Here is a 24560-nt window from a genome sequence, read left to right as displayed (position 1 = left end):
GAAGAGCTGTGGGAAGCTTGGGGTGGTTCTGAGGCTGTGAGGATCGCGGGTAACTGGGAAGACTGGAGAAGATGCTGGGACCCAGCATAGTGTTGGAATCAGGGCAGCCTGGGAGGGGGAAGGCGATTATACACAGGGTGTCAGATCCGATAGGAAATGGAACCAGCTGAGGAGCAAAGATCAATGGTTCTTTCCACTGGGGAAATGCCTGAAGTTGGTTAATATTCAACAACCATAAAAAAATTGGGAAAAAAGGAGTAAAGGTTGTGATACCCAGTGTGCAATTCTCTGGATCGCCAGGGGAAGGAGACCCTGAGACCTGCCAAGACACACTCGGGGCCAGGAAAGCTCCCAGCACTGGCCTGGGACCAACTAGCCTTTTTCCGGAGTGGTGCAGGGTTTGGAATCAGTATATACAATATTCTTTCCCTGGGCTCTCACTCCTTAGTTTTCAACCTTTTTTCATTTCCAGATATCTACAGAATTAAAAATGATGGTGTGAATGAAAAAGTTGAAAACCACTGGTCTAGTACAGAGTAACCCTAGCCCATGTTATAGTGCTACAATGAGGCTTTGCGGAAAATGGTTTTAAAAGTGAAATGCATGAGTATTCATGGAAATCAAACTGCATTTCACACATGAAAGTCGCCTATTGATCTCTCTCTCTCTCTGGCTGTCTCTGTACTGTATTGATAAAATGCATGCCACCCTGGAACTGTATTGTGACAGACATGGAGCTGAGCTGCCATAATGATGAATGTGTATGTGAAACCCAATTCTTGGGCTGTTCATTGTCTGGGTATATTGGGTTAAATATCGGGATATGACCAGTATGGCTAGTCTTAGTTTAATAGCAGGCTGCTGGAAAACAAGCAGGAAGGGAAACAATAGGTAAAGAAAAGCCATCTCTCACTAAACATTCAGGGAGGTTGAGAGACAACCCCTGAGCTTCACTCTGTGAAGACCCAATTTCCAGGCTCCAGCCAAGTCACACAGCTTGTTTTGCCAGTGCTGGGAGTCTGTCCAGAGGTGGGGCAGCTGGTGCTGAGAAGCTCTTCAGACTGACAGACACACAGACACCGCTGGGGAAATCAGAAGACACTCAGTCTGCCTCGTCCCCATGTGAGTTGAATGGCTTGAGAGACACGTACAGACTTGTTTTAAAACTCTTTTATTCTCTCCTGTGATGCTGTATTCCTACAGTCCAGAGTGAACAGGAAGGCTGGTCACTCTTGTCACCACAGGTCACAGACTTCCAAAGGGAAGAGCCACAGGGGCAGAACCTGCAGCTGCTGGGCAAACCAATTTGACTCTCAGTGTGTTGTAGCCCAGGGCCCAGTCTGAGAGTGGGAGAGTGATGGGATTTCACCCCGAGAGAAGGAAGGGGATGAGGCTGAAATCTGGCATTCGGAGACCAGAGAGGGGGCAGAGATGCAGGATGCCCTGTAACTGTGAGGGGCTGATACCAGGCAGAAATGCTGCAGCCCTCACCCAGTCAGGAAACAAAACTATTCCATGTGCCTTATATGACCTTTTACCACAAAGCAACACAGCTCTGAATTCCTACATTCACAATCGATCCAGAGAATAAAAGCTTTGAACAGGGATTTGCTCATTAAACTTCCAGAAGCAAATAAACCTTAAGGGATTTGGGAGCTACTCACTAATATTGCATGGGCTCTTCTCCATCCCAGAGCACATTGCACCTCTGGAAATGGGACCAATTGAGAAATCCTGACTCAGGGCTCAGGGTATTGGGGTTTTCACATTCCGAACTCTCTTTGTACCTGCACAACTGCTCTAGGACCAGCTCCAGCTCCCTAGTAGCACAAATCCATTAGAGATGTGCTACCGGGGACTGTCACAGTAGCCACAGGCCTCAGAATCTGCTGAAGGGGCCGTTGTAGAGGATGGAGGGGCCTGGAAGGAGATGGGAAAGCTGGTTAGAGTAGCTGGTGAGGCATAGACTGGATGGGAGGTTTACACCTTTCCATACCCTGAGTGCAGCCACATAGTCTAAGTCAGTGCAAGATTCATTGCTGTTACGAGAAAGAGGCAGATGATAGGACTCCAATTTCTTCAGGGGATATGGGCATGTTACGGGACCACACACCTCTGGTCACCCAGAGCAGGGTATTGTAACAACAGAGCCCTTCTCTGCTGGCCTAATGGAGGAGCAGCAAGGACAACCTGAGCGGTGTTGCAACCCCATGCGCCCACTGGCAAGCCCACTCACTCATGGGATCGCAAAGCCACCCACTCAAACCTGGCCTGCTGGCTTTGCTAGGCTTTAATGATACAAACAGTGCCGCAATTTGTGCGGACAGATAACAGATACCATGAGCTCAGAAGTAACGCCAGCCAGACATGGGCTGCTTTAAGACCTGGGACTACAATCAAGATGAAGGTGGAAGCACTGAAGCTGCTGTTGTTAGAAGCTGACATGGATGGGGTGTGAGGCTATTGTGCAGCTGCCTTTACAGAATCATGGAATGAAAACTATCGTAGTTATCGGCATCAAACTGAGTGTTATCAGAATCAGTCCATCAGTGTCTCTAGGGGGTTTATAATCTGCAGATATTTCCCAGTACATTGCATCAGTACTGGCACCTGTAGGTCCTCATATTGTAACAACATACAGCCAAATGTCACGGGTGTTGCTATTTGGATGCATAACAGACGTGATCTTAGGGTCTCCCCTGGTCCCCTCCTCAGAGTATCTGAGCACCTTGAATGTATTCATCTTCCTGCCACCTCTGTGAGGCAGGGCAGGGCTATTATCTGCTTGTACATAGGCTCAAAGACACTCTGGGGATTGCCCACAGTCACACAGGGCAAGGGAATCAACCCAGCTCTCCTGACACACAGAGCAGTGCCCAAACCACAGGACCAGCCTCCCAGCTGGACTGGCTGGATTTTCACTGTCCCAGAGCTGCCCCACTGCAACTTGAGACCATTGATCCTAATTCTGACATCTATTACCATTGAGAATAGCCTAGCTCCATCCTCCCTGGAACCCACTTTTAGGTAGTTGAAGGCTGCTATCAAATCCCCCCTCATTTTTCTCTTCTGTAGACTAAACAAGCCCAGTTCCCTCAGCCTCTCCTCTTAAGTCATGTGCTCCAGCCCCCTCATCATTTTTTCTACTCTCCGCTGGACTCTCTCCAATTTGTCCAAATCCTTTCTGATGACCGATTTGGGGGAGGCTCAGGACTTGGAGGGATTATTGTGGCCTGGTGAGTGTCAGAGTTGGTGACCTTGTGATGGAAGAGAGGGGAAAAGAGTCAAAGATGGAGGAGAGTGAGGAATTGTGAGAATCAACAACAACTGCCCCAGCCTTATAAATAGCAGCTAGCTGCGAACCAGCTGAGCGGCGAACAGAAGGAGGGAGTTGCCTGGGAGTTCGCCTGAGGAGAGAGCCCACAGCGGGTTTTCGCCTTTCAGACATTGCTGAGCAGGAAATACAGCATCTGAGGAGGCTCTCAGAGGAAAGATATGGAGAGTGAGTGATCTGTTGTTGTCACCTGCACTGGATGTGCTATGTTTGTCTTCCTCCCACGGGATAGAGCTGACTTCATCTGTACCAACTGCAAGCTGGTTCCATATTGGAAGAGAAGGTTAAAGGACTAGGGGCCCAAATATCAACCCTGCGTTGCATTAAAGAAAATGAAGTCTTTCTTGATCAGGCACAGGCACAGTGTAAGGAAGATTCAGAGAAGGCCGGGCAGGCGAAACTGAAAAACAGGGAAGAAAATTGGCAGCATGTGACCTCCTGAAGAAAGAGAACCTATATGCCCACCATGCAGATAGAAGTAAGGAATTGTTTTCATCCTCTCTGCACAAGTACTACGGCGGAGAACGATTTGGAGGACCCATCAGAGGGAATGGATCAGAAGGAGACCCGTTTGATCAGAAGGCAAGGGATGCATTGTCCTAGGGACAGGGGTTCCACGATGACCATTCCCAAGAGGAAGAGAAGGGTGATGGTGGTCGGGGACTCCCTCCCAAGGGGGACGGAGTCATCCATCTGCCGTCTGGACCGGGAAACTAGAGAAGTGTGCTGCTTGCCTAGAGCTAGGATTAGGAATGTGACGAAGAGACTGCCATTACTTATCAAGTCCTAGACCACTACCCCTTCCTACTTCTCCACGTGGCCACCAATGACACTACCAAGAATGATCTTGAGTGAATCACTGCAGACTATGTGGCTCTGGGAAAATAGATAAAGGAGTTTGAAGTGCAAGTGGTGTTCTCATCCATCCTCCCTGTTCAGGGAAAAGGCCCAGGTAAGGACCGTCGCATTGCGGAAGTAAATCCATGGTTATGCAGGTGGTGTCGAAGAGAGGACTTTGGATTCTTCGATCATGGGATGTTGTTCCAGGAAGAAGGATTACTAGGAAGAGACGGGATTCACCTAATGAAGAGAGGAAAGAGTATCTTCACAGACAGGCTGGCTAACCTAGTGAGGAGGGCTTTAAACTAGGTTTGACGGGGGATGGAGACCTAAGCCCGAAGGTAAGTGGGGAAGAGGGACACCACAAGGAAGCAGAAGGAGGAGGGTGCAGCAGGGGAGGCCTCCCGATTCATACTGTGAAAGTAGGCCAATCGGCTACTTATCTCAAGTGCCTGTACACAAAAGCAAGAAGCCTGGGAAACCAGCAGGAGGAACTGGAAGTCCTGGCACAATCAAGAAACTACAACATGATTGGAATAACTGAGACTTGCTGGAGTAACTCACACGACTGGAGCACTGTCATGGATGGGTATAAACTGTTCAGGAAGGACAGGCAGGGGCGAAAGGGTGGAGGAGTTGCAGTGTATGTAAGAGAGCACTATGATTGCTCTGAGCTCTAGTATGAAACTGGAGATAAGCCAGTTGAGTGTCTCTGGGTTAAGCTTAGAAGCAAGAACAATAAGGGTGATGTTGTGGTGGGTGTCTGTTATAGACCACCAGACCAAGAGGATGAGGTAGATGAGGCTTTTTTTACTCAACTAGGGAAAGTTTCCAGTTCATAGGACCTGATTCTCATGGGGGACTTCAATCACTCTGACATCTGCTGGAAGAGCAATACAGCAGAGCACAAAATATGTAGGAAGTTTTTGGAGAGTGTCACAGACAATTTCCTGGTGCAAATGATGGAGCAACCAACTAGGGGCCATGCTTCTCTTGACCTGCTGCTCACAAACAGGGAAGATTTGGTAGGGAAAGTAGAAGTGGATGGCAACCTAGGCAGAAGTGACCATGAGATAGTCAAGTTTGGGATCCTGACAAAAGGAAGAAAGGAGAACAGCAGGATACAGACCATGGACTTCAGAAAAGCGGACTTTGACTCCCTCAGGGAACTGATGGGCAGGATTCCCTGGGAGGCTAATATGAGGGGGAAAGGAATCCAAGAGAGCTGGCTGTATTTTAAAGAAACCTTATTGAGGGCACAGGAACAAACCATCCAGATGTGCAGAAAGAATAGCAAATATGGTAGGTGTCCAGCTTGGCTTAACAAAGAAGTATTTGGCGAACTTAAACACAAAAAAGAAGCTTAGAAGAAGTGGAAGCTTGATCAGATGACTAGGGAGGATTATAAAAATACTGCTCAAACATGCAGAAATGAAATCAGGAAGGCCAAAGCACAATTGGAGTTGCAGCTAGCAAGGGACGTGAAGGGGAACAAGAAAGTTTCTACAGGCATGTTGCCAACAAGAGGAAGATTAGGGAAAGTGTGGGCCTCTTAGAGAATGAGGGAGGCAACCTAGTGACAGAGGATGTGGAGAAAGCTGAGGTACTCAATGCCTTTTTTGCCTTTGCCTTCACAGACAAGATCAGCTCCCAGACTGCTTCACTGGGTGGCACAGAATGGGAAGGAGGTGAACATCCCTCAGTGCTGAAGGAACAGGCCCAAGACTATTTAGAAGGATTGACATACACAAGTCCATGGGGCCGGATGGAATGCACCCGAGGGTGCTGAGGGAGTTGGCTGAGGTGACTCCAGAACCATTGGCTATTATCTTTGAAAGCTCGTGGCAAAAGATGGAGGTCCCTGATGACTGGAAAAAAGCAAATATAGTGCCCATCTTCAAAAAAGGAAGGAAAGAGGATCCAGGGAACTACAGACCGGTCAGCCTCACTTCAATCCCTGGAAAAATCATGGAGCAGGTCCTTAAGGAATCCATTTTAAGGCACTTGGAAGAGAGGAAGGTGATCAGGAACAGTCAACACGCATTCACCAAGGGAAAGTCAAGCCTGACCAATCTGATTGCTTTCTATGATGAGGTGACTGGCTTTGTGGATGTAGGGAAGGTGGTGGATGTGATATACCTTGACTTTAGCAAAGCTTTTGATACTGTCTCTCACAGTATTCTTATCAGCAAGTTAAAGAAGTATGGGTTGGATGAATGGACTATAAAATGGATAGAGAACTGGCTAGATCATAGGGCTCCATGAGTAGTGATCAATGGCTCCATGTCTAGCTGGCAGCCGGTCACAAGTTGAGTGCCACAGGGGTTGGTCCTGGGGCCAGTTTTGTTCAACATCTTCATTAATGATCTGGAAGATGGGGTAGATTGCACCCTCAGAAAGTTTGCAGATGACACTAAGCTGCGGGGAGTGGTTGATACCCTGGAAGGTAGGGATAGGATACAGAAGAACCTAAACAAACTGGAAGATTGGGCCAAAAGAAATCTAATGAGGTTCAACAAAGAAAAGTGCAGAGTCCTCCACTGAGGAAGGAAGAATCCCATGCACAGCTATACACTGGGGACCGAAGAGCTAGGCAGCAGTTCTGCAGAAAAGGACCTGGGGGTAACAGTGGATAAAAAGCTGGATATGAGTCAGCAGTGTGCCCTGGCTGTCAAGAAGGCTAATAGCATATTGGGCTGCATTAGGAGGAGCATTGCCAGCAGGTCGCGGGAAGTGATTATTCCGCTCTATTCTGGATTGGTGAGGCCGCATTTAGAGTATTGTGTCCAGTTTTGGGCTCCTCACTACAAAAAGGATGTAGACAAGTTGGAGAGAGTACAGCGGAGGGAACAAAAATGTTTAGGGGGCTGGAGCACAGGACTTATGAGGAGAGGCTAAGGGCTTGTTTAGTCTGCAAAAGAGAATGAGGGGGGATTTGATAGCAGCCTTTAACTACCTGAAAGGTGGTTCCAGGGAGGATGGGGCTAGGCTGTTCTTGGTGGTGGCAGATGAAAGAACAAGGAGTAATGGTCTCAAGTTACAGGGCGGGAGTTCTAGGTTGGACATTAGGAAAAAGTTTTTCACTAGGAGGGTGGTGAAGCGCTAGAATGGGTTACCTAGGGAGGTGGTGAAATCTCCATCTTTAGAGGTTTTTAAGCTGAGGCTTGACAAAGCCCTGGCTGGGATTATATAGCTGAGGTTAGTCCTGTTTTGAGCAGGGGGTTGGACTAGATGACCTCCTAAGGTCCCTTCCAATTCTAATATTCTATGATTCAATGATTCTGTGAAAATAGGTCTGAGAGAATATGAGATGCCACGAGTACTGGAGGTCGGGAAGTCTTGGAAAGGCTGAGTAAAAGAGTGTGTGGGTTTGGGGGATGAGGGGTGACGACGCTGAAAGAGATCAGGTGATGGTCTGAGGGAGCAGTGCTTCGTGATGGAGTGATAAGACATCAGGTGTGAGGAACTTCTCAGACTGTGAACCTCCACATGGATGAGCTCAGCCAAATAGAAGCAGAGCACCCTTGATTAATGAGGAAACATCCTTTCCTCCTTCTGTCACAGAGGTTTGAAGTCAGCGGCCCCAGGTGATCACATTCTGCAGGTGTATTTTCCCAGTTTGTCACGAAGCTCTTTGATTTTGACCCCATAAATGATAGGGTTGAACATGGGGGGCACAAGGAGATAGAGGTTGGCCAAGAGGACATGAACGTAGGCAGTGATGCCCTGACCAAACCTGTGTATCAGAGTAGAGAAGAGGATAATCGTACAAGACATCACTGTCACACAGATGTGGGGTGTGCAGGTGTTGAGGGCTTTTCGGTTGGCTTTTTTGGAGGAGATCCTGAGGACAGCTCTGATGATCAACCCGTAGGACAGGCCAATGAGTGTCTGGTCTAACCCGATGATAAGTAATAAAATCACCAGGCCGTACATCCGATTGATTATGGTCTCCCCACATGAGATGTTCGTCACAGCAATGGTCTCACAGTACGTGTGGGGGATAACGCGGTTGGCACAGAATGGCAGCCGCCGCAATAGCAGGGTCTCGGGCAGAATCAAGAGAACAGATCGTATCAAACCCACTAGCCCTAGCTTAGCAATTCGTGAGTTGGTGAGGATGGTGGCATATCTCAGAGGGTGACATATGGAGATGTAGCGATCGAAGGCCATTAGCACGAGGACGGCTGATTGCGTAGCACCTATCATGTAAAGGAAGAAAATCTGGGTGAGGCAGCCATCCACAGTGATGCCTTTGGAACGGAACCAAAATATGCTTAGTGCCTTCGGCACAATGCAGGTAGGCATGCCGATGCCTGTGAGCGACAGCATGCAGATCAGCAGGAACATGGGCTTGTGCAGGGTCTGCTCTTTGCCAACAACAAAGAGAACCATGAAAGTTCCCAATAGGCAGATGATGTAGAACATAGAGAAAGGGATGGAAATCCAGATGTGGCCATCTTCCAGCCCTGGGATGCCGTTTAGGATGAATGTTGACGGGTCAGAGGGGGTGAGGTTGAAAGCCTCCATGAGAGGGTCGAGGCACTGATCATGCTCAGAAATGCTGAGGGTTCCTGTGAAGGGAGAGAAACATAGCGAGGGGGTTAGGCACTTGGTAACAAATACCATGGTAAATATTTTATAGTTACTAACAATCTAGGAACGGTGGTGAGCAGTGAGATGGCAATATTATTGCCCTGTATTTGGCACTGGTGGGGCCACATTTGGAGTATTGTTTCCAGTTTTGGGCCCCGCATTAGAGGAGGGATGTGGACAAATAGGAGAGAGTCCAACAGGGGGTAATGAAAATGATTAGGGGGCTGGAGCACATGACTTATGAGGAGAGGCTGAGGGAACTCGGCTTGTTCAGTTTTCCGAAGAAAAGAACCAGGGGGGATTTGACAGCAGCCTTTAACTGCCTAAAGGGTTGTTCCAGGGAGGATGGAGCTACGCTGTTCTCTGTGGCAGGTGACAGAACAAAGAGAAACGGTCTCAAGTTGCAGTGGAGGAGGTCTAGGTTGGAGATTAGGAAAAAGCTTTTCACTAGGAGGGTGGTGAAGCACTGGAATGGGTTACCTAGGGAGGTAGTGGAATCTCCATCTTTAGAGATTTTTAAGGTCCAGCTTGACAAAGCCCTGGCTGGGATGATTTAATTGGGGTTCTTCCTGCTTTGAGCAGGGGCTTGGACTAGATGACCTCCTGAGGTCCATTCCAACCCTAATTTTCGATGATTCTATGATTTGCAGATGGCACCAAATTTTGTGGGCCAAAATCCGGTCAAGAGATGTCCTCAGAGGGAGGTAATGAAACATAGTAATAAGAGATGATGTTCAAAGTCAATAAATGCAACATGTATGTCCATTGGAGGGAAAAGCTTTATTCTGCCTTTGTAACTGACAAGGATAAGCAGAGACACCCGACAGCAACCCAGCTCCTTACCCTTCTCATGCTTGAATACTGATAAAGTTTGCAGATCCCACAAAAATTGGGAGATCGTAAATAATGAAGAGTACGCGTGACTTATTCACAGCGATCTGGACTGGTCGGTAAACTGGGTCGAAGCAAACAATCTGTGTTCTAATATAGCTCTGTAGCTGTATGTGTCTATGAACAAAGAAGGAAGATGATACTTACGCAGTGGGGGACTCTATCGTGGGAAGTAGTGGCTGTGAACAAGATTTTGGGAGTGTGATGGAATCATTAGCTAAACATAAGGTCCCTGTGTGAGCCTTTGGCAAAAGAGCTAAAGTGATCCTCGGATGATAAACAGGGAAATCTCATGTTGAGGTAGAAAAGTTGATTTACCTCTTTCATAGAATCATAGAATCATAGAATATTAGAGTTGGAAGGGACCTCAGGAGGTCATCTAGTCCAACCCCCTGCTCAAAGCAGGACTAACCTCAGCTATATCATCCCAACCAGGGCTTTGTCAAGCCTCAGCTTAAAAACCTGTAAGGATGGAGATTCCACCACCTCCCTAGGTAACCCATTCCAATGCTTCACCACCCTCCTAGTAAAAAACTTTTTCCTAATGTCCAACCTAGACCTCCCCCTGCAACTTGAGACCGTTGCTCCTTGTTCTGTCATCTGCCACCACCGAGAACAGCCTAGCCCCATCCTCCCTGGAACCCCCTTTCAGGTAGTTAAAAGCCACTATCAAATCCCCCCTCACTCTTCTCTTTTGCAGACTAAACAAGCCCAGTTCCCTCAGCCTCTCCTCATAAGTCCTGTGCTCCAGCCCCCTAATCATTTTGGTTGCCCTCCGCTGCACTCTCTCTAAATTGTCCACATCTTTTTTGTAGTGGGGGGCCCAAAACTGGACACAGTATTCTAAATGCGGCCTCACCAATGCCGAATAGAGGGGAATAATCACTTCCCGTGACCTGCTGGCAATGCCCCTCCTAATGCAGCCCAATATTCCATTAGCCTTCTTGACAACCAGGGCACACTGCTGACTCATATCCAGCTTTTTATCCACCGTTACCCCCAGGTCCTTTTCTGCAGAGCTGCTGCCCAGCTCGTCGGTCCCCAGTCTATAGCTGTGCATGGGATTCTTCCTTCCTAAGTGGAGGACTCTGCACTTGTCCTTGTTGAACCTCATTAGATTTCTTTTGGCCCAATCCTCCAGTTTGTTTAGGCAGTGTGCAACTGCTGCTGGAATAATGTGTCCAGTTCTGGTGTCCACAATTAAAGTTGGATGTTGATACAATGAAGAAGATTCAGAGGAGAGCCAGAAGAATCTTTAAAGATTGTAAATCCTGCCTTACAGTGATAGACTAAATAGATTGAGCTCTTTGCATCTAAGAGAGATGGTTTAAGGGTGACTTGATCACAGTCTACAAATACCCACATAGGTATGAAATATTGAAGAATGGGCTTTTCAGGCTAGCCTTGAAAGGTCTAACACCATCCAGTGTTTGGAAGTTGAAGTTAGACAGATTCTGACTATAAATAAGGTGTGCACTTTTTAAGCAGAGAGAGCAATTAACTATTGAATCAATTTACCAAGGGTCATGGCATACTTTCCGTCACTGAGAATTTCTAAACCAAGTTTGATGCTTCTCTATAAGCTCTGCCTGTCCGTGTACACCCCCCCTTCTCACAGCCACAACCTCCAGCCCTGTCACACAGTGATCCCACTAGCCCAGGACCAATACCAGGTGCCGGACACACCACACATTGACAGCTCGTACAAATATCTACACAGCCTGGGTTAAATTCTGGGTCTGGCTGCGCCGGGGAAAGGGAGGATGGAGGAGGAGCAGGCTGCACAGCCTGTCTGGAGGTAAAGGGAACCTCAGCAGCTGCTCAGCGTGTGCAGGGAAGGAGAGAGGGACAGACCCCAGGGGAGGAGAGAGTGTGACCCACCCCCGGGAGCTGTGCAAACAAATCAGATGTAGATTCCTAGTTCTATTATATAAGTGAGATAGAGATACATTTTTCCTTTCCTGTTATGATAATGGTACAATGCTGTTTAGTGGGGCATAAGTGGACTCCATCGTGTTAGTTTCTTGAAGTGAGCTCTTTCCTGAAACTTGTACTATTGAACCTGAAAATTTCTTGATAAATTCCCTTTGTGTGAGTGAGGAATGTACGTGCAGGGCATAAAAAGACACCAACCTAAACTGCTCTGACAACGGAAAGGGGAATAAAGACACCGACTGCCATCCTGTCCCTGAAGGATGAAGAATACCTATCAACAACCCTAAAGTGCAAATTAATGACCCTAAAGTACAGAAGGATCCACCCTGGAAACAAAGAAAGTTCAGCAATAAGAAGCTCGTCATGCTTGCAATTAGCTGGTAATTAACAACTATACTGAATCTAGAGGCAGCATGACACAGCAAGGCCATAGACTGACATGAGAGCCAGCAAGTACCAAAGATGGGTAAAAACATGGAAACTTTGGGTCTCGTTCTGCAGTTGTCATCTGGAGCATAGGATTCGCGACTGACGGAGGCTTGGCTCCCTCCATGTGCCTTGCCTAGTTGGCCACTAGGCAGGGTCGAGCAACGCATAAAAGGACTGGTCATTATATTACAACAGTGCAGAACGTTATGAATATGTGAATGTATGTGACTGTTTTCTGATATTCTTACATGTACAATAAATATGGCATAGTGCCTTGTTCCCCTGAATCAGATCCTGCCAGACTTTTTTTTTTACAAGTATAACATTTTGGTGGAGAATTGCGATAGCGGGAAGCATTGCAGTATCCCATGATTATTGTAAAAACAGGTGTGCACACCACTGGCATTAGTGAGCTTGGCAGGATAGAGGAAGATCTGAAAATGTGTTTGTTCGGTTATCCGGGAAAACAAACAAAAAAGAACAGACTCTGAAGGATGTAGGAGTTTAGGTTTAGATGTTATTGATATGAAAGAAATTGCTCTTCCAGGAGTTTGTTGTTGCTCTTCCAAGAGTTGCTATTATATATATGTACATATAAGTTTTAATGTCATTGTTAGTTGTTGTTCATGTTTTATTGTGGGAAATGTTTAAGAAAACACAGCCTAGAAATATCCCCAAGGAAAAGCAGGAAGCGCTGTTTTTTGTACAAGAACTTACAGCCTTTAAGCAGGATTTGAAAAGGTTTGGGCACAGCCCCTGGATATCAGAGCCACTGTCATTCAAGACGGGATAGGGGCTGGGGTGTGGGTTCAGATGCTCTGGCCCACGGAGCCCCACTTGTTACTGTCTATATTTTTCTTGGTTTAGGCTTTCCTTCTTCCTCTCCTACTGCTTTTCTCTCTCACTCTCTCCCCTTCCTTCCTGCCCCCCGCCTCTGCACTTCTCTTTTTTTCTGAGATTATGATGGAAGCAACTTTGGACACACTTTGAATGTAAAACATTTTTTTTTTTGACAAAACATAGACTAAGGCAGCTGTGTTGCAAAGTTGGCACTTGGTGGCTCAGGTTTGACAAGAACAATATGCCACCTTAAGAAATGAATAAAATACATTAGAATCAGCTCAGTAAAAACAGTGATTGATAAACACAGCACTCTGTGTAAGAGAATGGAGAGTTTAAGATCACAAAACCATGATGCCAGTGAAATATTAAAAGCTATGGCAGCAAAGAATATCATCACCATGCTAAAATAAAGTAAATTGAAGGCAAAAGTAAGTGATTTAAAGGAAAAGAGAAGACTTAAGAGAATTGCAGTTGAAAGTTGTGGAAAGTGTTATAGAAAAAAATTCTTGCTTTCTTTGCAGCCATTCTGAAGGAAAAATGGGCCATTTCCCCCAAAGGAATGGTCTGTGAATCCTGACTGAAATAATTTGAATATGGATGATTTAGTTAAAATGCCTAAAGTTAAAAAAAGGGTTTCTTTGGAACTTAACTGCCTCCAAATGTATAAAAGGAAAAGTAATGTGAGTACAGCTGTGTAAATATAATTAGATCGGTGCAAGGGGAAAAAAACTGTGTGTGCAAATATATTGTGTAAATCTGTGACGTTTTAAGGACCTAAACTAATATTTCTGGTTTGTAAAACCCTGTTTTCTAAGCTTAAGATGAACTGGTTTTGTTTTGTCTTTTTAAATAACACCACTAAACTCCATTTGAATCTTTCATTTAAAGTTGCTAAACTGACAAACACTTATTTGCAAGACACAGATAAATTAGTGCTGTTTGGCTTTGTTATTCAGCATTTAACCCTTGAGAGGTACCTCAGTGCTTTATAGATTTAATATCTTTTTAAATAAGAACCAAAGAATGTGGCCATGGCTGTGGAGGAGCAGCCAAAAACAGGAGAATGAAAAAAGATTCTGGATTCTTTTTATTTTTGGTAACAAAAGAGGAGATCAGAGCTGCAGTAAAATATTAAGAAATTAAAAGGAAAGTGTCTCCTCGGAGTAATCACACTATCACTTTGGTAAGGGTATATGAAAACTCTAAGCACAAAACAAACACTTACACCTTATGTAAATATTGACATGGTTAATATAATGTTATAGGGAAGTGAAATTATGAAAGAAATGTGCATTTTCCCATGACATATGCAGTATGTATTGTAGAAGGTTTAAAAGAAATGTTAACCAAACTTGCTACTTAATTAAAATCCTACAAGGGCTCATAAAGGAGCCAGGATAAGTTTTTTATTTTTTTTCAGATCACTGTGTGCTTTAAGAACAAACAAAAAACTGACAACCGGTGGTGTCTGTTGATGCAAATTACATAGCTGATATGCTAGGGAAAGAGGAGAACTGTCCAGAGATGGTAGCAGAAAAGGTCTGCATGCAGATAATGGACACAAAAGAAAGGTAAGAAACAAGTCCCTGCTAACAAGAGTCCCTTACAAACTTACCCCACCAGAACTGCAAGGATGTAATTAAATTAAAGCCTGTGCAAAGATTCCAAAAGGATAATGAACACCCTGGCGTCAGAGACAAATTCTCTAAATAAAGGCACGGTATAACAAGATACTTACAAACACCCACTTGTAATATTTGTGAGAAAATTGATGCTAATGTTATTGTTATTATTAAAGCCTGAAAGACATTTAATATTAATGAGTAACTCCGTAACAATGTATAATGTGGATAGTTTTTTTGGGGGAAAAATGGTAACTGAAAACACACCTCATCTTAAAAAGCCTTATGGTAATGATACTTCTCAACTATTACCTGTAGATAATCTTAAAAGTTGGCAGGGCAGAGAAAACATTACAAACCTGGCCCGCTGTATAAAAAGGGAAACTGAGGTACACCACCTCATGATATTCATGAATTAAAAAAAAGAACATTCACCCCAAAACCTTCAAAGGTAGAAGCCATTACAAACCTGGCCTGCCTATAGAACAAAAACACAGGAAAATATGAGGGTAATTCCTGTTTTGCCTGCAATCAGAAAGGAGATCTGTAAAAGAAAGGGGTATTTTAAACAGTAATCTGCCATCCCTGCAAAGGGGGTAGAAGAATGTTCTTTTTGCCTTTCAGAACTTCAGGAAAAGCTGGCGTTAGCAAAACAGCTAAAGAACAAAACCATGTATCTACTGTTGCAACAAAGATTGTGTTTTGTGTTTTATGATTTTGTGTTGTTTGTCTTGTTACTAACATTGTTGTATATGGTATCGTGTTTAAATAAAAAGTGAAGTACTGCATGAAGCAGAAAAAAATCAATGAGCACTGTAACTGTATTTACAAAATCATCCTCTATCAGGTAGGAAAGAGGAGAAATAAAGAGAGAAATAAAGGAGAAATCAAGTTCAATTAATTTGGAAAGAAAAGGGGTCCCGAAAATAGACGTCTTGGGAGAAGTAAAAGTGCCGGTTAACTTTGCTAACAGAGTCCTATGAAAAATATCTCCTGTGACACAGTGGAAGCCTCTGAAAATTTCAGTAATCCCTAAGCAAACCACCAGCCAGAGTTTGTGATGAATTTGCTGAGCCCCATATGGGAAGAGTGTTCAAAGCACAGTTAAAAGCTCAAGAGTCCTCTCCTGGCGAAAAAGGGAAGGGAGAAAAGGGACTGAGGCCTGGCTGTGTCTGAGAATAAAAATTAATTAAATTAGCTGAAATGTTTAGTGATACTTCCCAGATAGGAAGGGGGAAGGTTGTTCTGCTTTGTGTTTCAGATTTACAACCTGTGAATGATGGAAGATCTTGAAGCACTTATAGCAAGGAGTCAAAAGAAAAAAAAAAAGATCACGATCTTTGTTTTGTGGGTGGTAAGAGATGACAAGGAAAAAAAAACCACCAGTAAAATTGAAAGCCTGTTAAAAAAAAAAAGTGAAATGTAAATATGAATGCCCTCCAGCCACAGGAAACTATGGGACTCATTCTGCAATAGTCATCTTGGAGAATCGGATTCATGACTGACAGAGGCCCGGCTGCCTCATCGTGCCCAGACTTGTTGGCTACTAGGCTGGTTTGAACAATGCATAAAAGGACTGGCCATTATATCACAGCAACTTGCAGAGCTTTATGAATGTGAATGTGACAGATTTTTTATATTCTTACATGCACAATAAACGTGGCATAGTGCCTTGTGCCCTGAATATGCTCCTGCTAGTCTGACGGGAGTTTTGACATTGATGTGAATGGGACAAAGATTTCACCCTTCCTGTGGAACTTTAGGCTCCCTGCTGTGAAGATCCTGGCTTCAAGTCCTGCAGCAGCGAGAGCTATTCTGCTAAAGTGCTGAAAGTGTCTGAAGGAAGATCTGCAGTTTATGTGGCATCCCGAGACCAAGCATGATAGATGGGGATTTCAAAACATGGGGGCTCTGATTTTGCTCTCAGTGATACCAGTGTCAAACTGGAGTGAGCCACTGAAGGCAGAATGTGAGAGCAGAATCTGGCCAGTCTGTAAAGCCCTGTGTGACCCATTCGTGTTGTGAAATCTCAGCTATCACACGTACCCACTGCAGAGTCTTTGACTGCACGTATTAACCTGGCAGTGAAGTTGCTGAATTGGAAAATTTGAGCGAACCAGAAAAAACATCAGACACACCAAAAAAAAAAAGGACGATATTAAGTCAGTTAGAAGGAGACAGGACAAGATAGAGAAATGATCTTAAAAGAAAAAGTTGTCTAAATGACTTGCAGTGATTCTTTAGCTCCCTATTTAAGTCCCATGGAGTTTCTGACAACACTAAGCATTTCCAGTCTACATGCTGGAGAATTCCTGCCCAGATTGTTCTTCATTTGAACTGTTTCTGAGCCCTTAGCACTAAGTTTATTGGAAAAACAGGCAACTCACCGAAATCTCTGCAGCAGAGAGGAAATCTCCTTACTGTGACCTGAAAATCAGTGTACGAATCTCACATCTGAAAGTCACAGTGCTGGACAGGGACCTTTATGAAGCTCCTGTGCAGTCCCTGTGGAGTCTCAGGTTGGCCAGGACTCCAGGACAATTCCCTGCGCTCAGTGAGCAGTGGGAACAGCAGAAAACAGACCCTGAAGAAATTCAGAATACGAGCCTCCCTTGAGAGTGAAGAAATGATTCACCAATAACAGAGCGTCAGATTGTCAGGGCAAACTAAGACTTGCAGACTTGCTAGAGTTGTCCTGCACTGCTAAAACCCCAAAGAGAAAAGAAGAGCCAAGGGTTAGATGTGCTCATTTCTCTATCAGCATTTCTGTGCTGCTGCTCATTGTCATAGAACTTGAGCATCTGCTGCTACTCCCGGCTGATGAACAACATGCTGAATCACTGAGGCCGTGACATACACGTGGACAGGCTCTTGCACATCCTTGTTTCAAATGTAGGATTTCTACACAGAGTAACTGTCCCTCCCATCCGCCAGCCTCTCTCTGACAGAGGGCAATACAGATTGCCCCAGCTTAGTCATCAACCTCACATGGTGCAATATCCTGCCATGGGGAAGCACGTTCCCAGTAAGCTGAGCACTGACGGTCTGTGTCTTTTTAGACCAGCTACAGTACCTGCACAGGCTGTCATTGGGGTAGGGAGGATGGAGGGAGATGTTCAGAGGCGAGTTAGCTGCCCAATGTCCATCCACATTCAAATGGACTTCGTTGTTAAGCCAAGTTGGTTACCTGCCATATTTGCTATTCTCTCTGCACATCAGAATTGTTTGTTCCTGCACTTTCAATAAGGTTTTTTTAGAATACAGCCAGCTCTCTTGGACTCCTTTCCCCCTCATATGAGCCTCCCAGGGGATCCTGCCCATCAGGATCCTGAACTGAACCATCTCATGATCACTGCTGCCCAAGTTACCATTCACTTCTACTTCCCCTACCAATTTTTCCTGACTAGTCAGCCATGAGTTCCCTTTACATAAACCATGTTGAGTCTTCCCCAAGATATCGTATTCATCTGTGTGTCTGATAATTCTGTTCTTTACTACAGTTTCAAACAATTTGCCTGGTACCGAAGTTGGGCTTCGTGGTATATAATTATCAGGATCGCCTCTGGAGCATTTATAAAAAATTGCCATCACATTAGCTCTCCCCAAGTCATCAAAAAGGTACAAAAGCTGATTTAGATGATAAGTTACATACCACACTCAGCGGTTCTACAATGTTACGTATGAGTGAAACTTCAGAACTCTTGGGTGAATCCCATGTGGTCCTGTACCCACGTATTACTGTTTAATTTACCAGTCTCTTGATGACAAGTGCTAGATAAGAGCTAGTTTTGATTATTAAGCCCTGCATGAGGGATCCCTGGGCCTGAGTCTCTTGGCATGACTCCTGTGTCTCCGGCTCTCACTCACACACGCAGCTCTGCTCTGCCTCTGGGCAACACGGTGGAATTGGGGTCTTCACATGTGTGTTGTGTGCAAAGCCATGCACTGGGCGGGGGCTGTTTGAATGGTTTCTCTTGGGGCTCCTGCTTTAATCCAGTGTCCCAACACATGCTATATAAGAACTAGGTTTTATTATTAAGCCCTGGGTGAGGGATCCCTGTATAGCCAACTGCTTGGTCCCATCCCACACCAGGCCCATCTAACTGGGGCATGGCTTTGATGCTGCTAAATGCACCAGATTCCAGATCCAGGTACCTATTTTTGCCTGTAAGTGCCCAGGGATAATGTCGGCTGTTTGTGCTTCACATCCCAAGCAGACTCCTGGCCTTGGCGAAGACTGAAAAATAATAATAAATTCTGCTCTAAACCCAGAACCCAGGACAATCGAGTGAGTTTGATCTTTTCATAATTTATTTAAACTATGCATAATGAATGTGAGGAGATCCTGGCCACCAGCTTCTGTGGCTTAAGAGATGGGAAGATTCAGCAAAAGGACTGGACGTTTTTACATCTGAGAGGAACACGCAGAGCTGTGTGCAACAGGAGCACAAAAAGGAGAAGAGTTTTGATCTCTTTTACTTCCGGGTTGTGACCTTCTGCTCCCCTCCTGTGGCTGGGGAAAGGAAGGAGAGTCTTCTGGCTAAGGCAGGGCACCAGGATTAAGGCAACTCACGTTTAATTCCGAGCTCTGGCACAGACTCCCTCTGTCACCTTGGACCTTGACCCGCAGAACACAGCCCAAACCACAGGACCAAAATCTTATCAGGACCGGCTGGATTCTCTGCTGCCCCAGAGCTGCCTCCTGCACTGTGGGGATCAGGGATCGCAAGGAGCCAGTTAAATGGTTTGATTCTCTGGACTGTTCCCCACCAGCCTCAGTGGAGTTTAGAGGAGCCTGGGGGCTGAGATGACCTGTGCCTGTTTGTTACAGCTTCAAAGTGCACAGAACAGTCAGGCCAATCCCCTGCAGACGGATGCCATCCCAGAGTGCCCCCTTGCAGCCTGAGGTACCCTGCAGGCACCCTGCCCCTCCCTCTAAGGTCCCTGCAGTGACTTACTCTCAGCCTGTGTGACTGGAAACAAGATCCCCCTGTGTGGGGTCGTATTTGTTCTACAATACACAGGTTCTCTTAGCCTGCGCTCTGCCCTCCTCCATTGCGCCGGAGTCCCCCCGCCCTCATTGCTGGGGTCTGCATTGGCTCAGGCTCCCTGCAGCCTTCCTGGCTCCTCACCAGCTGGCCCCCTCGGTAGCTAAGTCCCTTCCCCACAGGCTGAGAGAGGCAGCCATCCTTCCCCTTTTGCTGTCGCCAAGTTCTGAGAAAAGAGGCAGCCAGCCCTGCCTTCCACGGCTCTTGCGGGTGGAAGGGAGTGAGGGGTCCAGGCACTGCCCTGCACTTCAAGGCCCCAGTCTCAGACCCTTAAAGAATCTGTAGGCTGGGATTTCCCAAAGCATGAACTATTCCCCAGCCGGGACCATCTTCCTTTACTCTAGTAGAACCCTCTGCTAGGCCTCAGTTAGCTCCAAAAGTCCCGGGAACTTTAAGGGGCTGACTGATCCTATTGGCCTCCAAAGCTGGTGCCGCTCTCATGGATCATGCAGCAGCCAGAGTGCTCATAAAGGGCCTGGACTGCAATTGCAAAACAGCTCTGCAGCTTTTCTCATGGCTGCTGGGTGTTTAACCAGAGACGGGACAGAGACAGGTCATTTAGAATTGGACAAAACTTCCATGTTCCTTCTCTGAACTGACTGTATCCACAGCAATTTTGAGCTACAGCTCTTTCTGCGATAACATCCCACCCATCCCCTGGCTGTACACAAACACAGTCATTTTGTAAATGCTGCTGCCTGCCTCCATCCCGTTCCCCCAGTGCGCTGTCCTCCCTTAGCAGCTGTTGAGCGAGATCAATTGATCATCTCCCATGTCACCAGCGATGGAGCAGAGTGGCGAAAGGACCCTTCACTTTATGAACACCCTAATTATCCTGGCATGAATGGGTTTGGTTTTCACGCTGTACACGATTGGGTTCATCAGCGGTGGGATCAGCAAAGGGACGTTTCCCAAGACATTCTGAACCAAAGGAGAAGAGATCTTCATGAATCTGTATATCACGGACAAGCCAATCCATGGTATGTAGAAGAGCAGGACAATACAGATGTGGGAGACGCAGGTGTTCAGGGCCTTGAGGCGCTCCACGTGCGACATGATGCTCAGCACTGTTTTGAGGATTATAACATGCGATACGAGAATAAGCAGGAAGTCAAACCCTGCTGAAGAGACTGTTACAAAGAAGCCATAGATGACGTTAACTCTGATATCAGAACAAGCCATCGTCATGACTTCCTGGTTCAGGCAGTAGGAATGGGAGAGGACGTTGGCTTGACAGTATCGGTACTGTTTCAGGAGAATGGGGACTGGGAATATTGGGATCACTCCTCTTAGCAAACACACCAGTCCCATCTTGACTATTCTGGGCGGTGTTAAGATGGAAGCATATCTCAGTGGGTTACAGATCGCAACAAAGCGGTCAAAGGCCATGCACAAGAGCCGAGAGGATTCTGTGAATGTAAGTGAGTGGATGAAGAACAGCTGGGCAAAACACGCATCGTGGCAGATTTCCCTCGAGTTTGGTTCAGGAAGACTGGCTGGTCACTGCTCACCACAGGTCACAGACTCCCAAACAGAAGAACCAGAGAGATGGAACCTGGTGCTGCTGGGCAGACCAATTTGACTCGTAGTGTGCTTTAGCCCAGGGCCCAGCCTCAGTGTGGGAGAATGGTGGGATTCCACCACAGGAGAGGGAAAGGGACAAGGCTGACATCTGGCACTCAGAAACCAGAAAGGAGACAGAGATGTAACTTTGAGTGGGTTCTACAGGGCAGAAATGCTGCATCCTTCATCCAGACAGGAAACAGAAATATTCCATGTGCCTTATATGATTTTTTACGACAAAGCAACACAGCTCTGAATTCCTGTGTTCACAACTGAGCCAGAGAATAAAAGCTTTGAACATGGATTTGCTCATTAAATTTCCAGAAGCAAATGAACCTTAGGTGATTTGCAAATTACTCACTGATATTGCATGGCCTATTCTCCACACCAGAGCAAACAGCACCTCTGCAATTGGGACTTGACTCAGAGCATCGGGGTTTTCACACTCTGAGCTCCCTTTTAATCTGGGGTTTCTGTTTACCTGGAATGATCCCCCATAGACCACGGGCACATGAAGTGGAGGGTCCCCCAGCTACCTAGTGCTACCTGCTCTCCAGCCCCTGTCACTGAGTCACACCCACAACCCAGCAGAGTCAGCTGCCGCTGTACAGAACATCCGCCCATGTCAACAGCAGGCAGCCTTCAACCTTCCCTTGGCATTTGAAAGATTTAACGACAGAGAAACCTGCCAACGTACCCAATGCCTGCAAGAAGGGGAGCAGCTGCCAACAGAGATCTGCACCCTAACAGAGAAGGAGGCAGGGGAGAGCTTGCACGGGCAGCAGGCAGTGTCTGCTCAGACAGGCTGCAACTGTCCTTATGAAGCATGTTTGCCCATTTCCTTGGGGGCAACTTGGCCACCTGGGACCCTCAGCTAATTGGTTCAGAGAGTGTCAGCTTTAACCCCATTATGTCCAATGGCAAACTGCAGGAAGCCCAATCCCAGGGGATGCTCGGTCATGCCACCAGACTGGACAGCAGCACCAGCCCTGCCACAGGCTCTATGCCTGCAATCCAGGCTGTCAGTGCTGTGCGTATGGCTAAGAGGAATCACAGGGCTCCCTCAAGGGCAGCCGAGTGGTACCGATGATGCTGTTACAGCTGTAATCTTGATGCACTGCAATACAATAATAGTTATGTAGGGCCAGATTTCTCCCCGGAAGCACCCTTTCTTTCATTACTAACCCAGGGTGCCGGCTGAGGAAGGAAGATTCCACAGAGCTCCCAATATGGAATTTTCCCTCAGATTGTTCCAGTAGGGGATGTCCCTTCCCTTCTCCCTGAGGGATAAAGGGTGGGACCCAGCATCCATGGATCCCCAAAGTTACGCACAGATCTCAGTGATCCTCTGATAGCCAGGCCCTCCCACCCACAATCTCTGTGCCTCCACAACTGCTCTTGGACCCTCTCCAGCTCCCTGAGAGCACAGGTTCATCGGAGATGTACTACCGGGGCCTGTCACAGTAACCACTGCCCACAGGATCTGCTGAATGGGCCGTTGTAGGGATGAAGGAGCTGCATGGAGATGGGAAGGCTGGCTTTAGTAGCTGGTGAGGTATAGACTGGGCGGGAGGTTTAGACCTTTCCAAACCCAGAATGCAGCCATAGACTCAGTCAGTGCAACCTTCATTTATGAAGAAAGGGAAACGAAAAGCCTCCAATTTCTCTTGGGGATCCAGGCAGCTGCATCTGGGGAGGGCCATGGCAACTGAAATTTCAGCGAGAAATAATCAGCTTTCTATGAAAAGCCACCCCCAGAAATGGATGAAAAGGAAACATTTTACTGTGGGTCAAAATTTTTCATGGACTAAAATCCTCTTTTTTCCAGCCCAGCTTTGCTTAAACCGTGAACCTCTCTCACTCGTGTTACCGGACCACACACCTCTGGGCACCCAGAGATGCGTATCATAATGGCAGAGCCCTTCTCTGCTGGCCTGATGGAGGAGCAGCCAGTCCAAACTGGAGTGGTCTTGGAAACCCTTGTGCCCACTGGAAAGTCCACTAACCCATTCAGACTTGGCCGGCAGGCTTTTCTCTGGTACAGAAGCTGATTTAAATCTTAAGTTCCATACCGGAGTTAGTAGTTCTGCAATTTCACTTTTGAGTTCCTGGGGAGCTGAGGCCCATTTCCGTCCCTTTTGTATGGTTGGGGCAGTACAACTGGAGGGGATGGGAAGGGAATGTGGGGATGAGTCTCTTGTCAGATTGCTGTGTGTACGATCCTCACTCACACACACAGCTCTGCTCAGCCTGGTGGCAGGATGGTGGGTTGGGGGGTTATTTGTGCAGAGACATCCATGGGTTCAGGAGTGGGCCTGAATGGCTTGTCTGAAGGCTCCTGCTTTAATCCAGTGTCTGAAATGACTCAGTCACAAGAGCCTGGGTGAGGGCGCAGGAGAAGGGTGAGTGTCCACGCCCATGGAATAGCCCTGCTCACAGCCGGTGCCTCCCTGATGGATCACGCAGCAGCCAGATTACAAAGGAAGGGCCAGGATTGCAACTGCAAAACAGCTCCGCAAACACAGAGTCTTTGTAAATACTGCTGCCTGCCTCGGCCCCATTCTCCCAGTGCGCTGTCCTTCCCTAGCAGCTGGTGACATGGATCAGTAGCTCTTGTCCTCTCATGTCCTCTGGAAGCATCTAGGATGGAATAGGTGGCTTGTGTTTTTCATCTCCCGTATCATCAGCGCTGGAGCCCGGTGATGAAATGACCCTTCACTTGAAAAATCCCCTGATTATCCTCTCCTGAATGGCTTTGCTTTTCATGCTGTACACAATTGGGTTCATCAGGGGTGGGACCAGCAAATAGATGTTGCTCATGACAGGCTGAACCAACGGAGAAGACCTCTTCATGAATCTGTGTATCACAGACAAGACAATATCTGGGGTATAGAATATCAGGACAAAACAGACGTGGGAGACACAGGTGGGACACATTGCTCAACACTGTTTTGAGGATCATCACATAAGATAGGAGGATGAGAAGGACGTCCAACCCCAGTGAAGTGAGTGTTCCAAAGAAGCTGTAGATGCTGTGGGCTCTTGTATCTGAACAAGCCATCATCATGTCCTCCTGGGTCAGGCAATAGGAATGGGAGAGGACATTGTCATGACAGTATCGGTACTGTTTGAAAAAAATTGAAAATTTGAAAAAATTGCAGCCTTCAGCCCGAATTCATTCGCTTGTTATCAAAGATTAGTCTGGGAAATCCAATGCAACTAGTAGCTCTTCTGTCCTTGGGTTAATATCTGACTGGTTCCCATTTGAGTCTTTGTTGTCAATCTGCAGCCTTTATCCGGAGTTGTACAGGCTTTGGGATCAACATATACAATATTCGTTCCCTGGGCTCTCACTCTCTAGTACACTGGTTTTCAACCGTTTTTCATTTCCGGACATCTACAAAATTTCAAATGGTGTGAATCTAACACATACTCTGCAGACCCCCAGGGGAACCAGGA

General features: G+C 46.5%; 2 protein-coding genes across 2 annotated transcripts; both read right to left on the bottom strand.

Moving 5' to 3' along the window:
- Positions 1 to 7765: 7765 nt before the first annotated feature.
- LOC137151518 (olfactory receptor 52N4-like) lies at positions 7766 to 8704 on the bottom strand. The gene has a single exon (XM_067545777.1). It carries the CDS (start codon positions 8702 to 8704, stop codon positions 7766 to 7768), a length of 939 nt encoding a protein of 312 aa, XP_067401878.1.
- An 11644-nt stretch (positions 8705 to 20348) lies between these two features.
- Positions 20349 to 20927, bottom strand: LOC137151517 (olfactory receptor 51G2-like). Its single transcript, XM_067545776.1, has one exon. The coding sequence runs from the start codon at positions 20925 to 20927 to the stop codon at positions 20349 to 20351; it is 579 nt and encodes a 192-aa protein (XP_067401877.1).
- Between the last annotated feature and the right edge of the window lie 3633 nt (positions 20928 to 24560).

This window comes from Emydura macquarii, unplaced genomic scaffold (genome assembly GCF_026122565.2).
Source record: "Emydura macquarii macquarii isolate MOO-44397 ecotype Brisbane River unplaced genomic scaffold, CSIRO-AGI_Emac_v2 contig_1096, whole genome shotgun sequence".
NCBI lineage: Eukaryota > Metazoa > Chordata > Testudines > Chelidae > Emydura > Emydura macquarii.
The sequence above is the reverse complement of the archived record's forward strand: the minus strand, read 5'-3'. Positions and strand labels throughout refer to the sequence as shown.

What these genes read in the sequence shown, in the direction of transcription:
- LOC137151518 (XM_067545777.1), bottom strand. Translation starts at nt 8,704, where the DNA reads ATGGAGGCTTTCAACCTCACCCCCTCTGACCCGTCAACATTCATCCTA.
- LOC137151517 (XM_067545776.1), bottom strand. Translation starts at nt 20,927, where the DNA reads ATGGCCTTTGACCGCTTTGTTGCGATCTGTAACCCACTGAGATATGCT.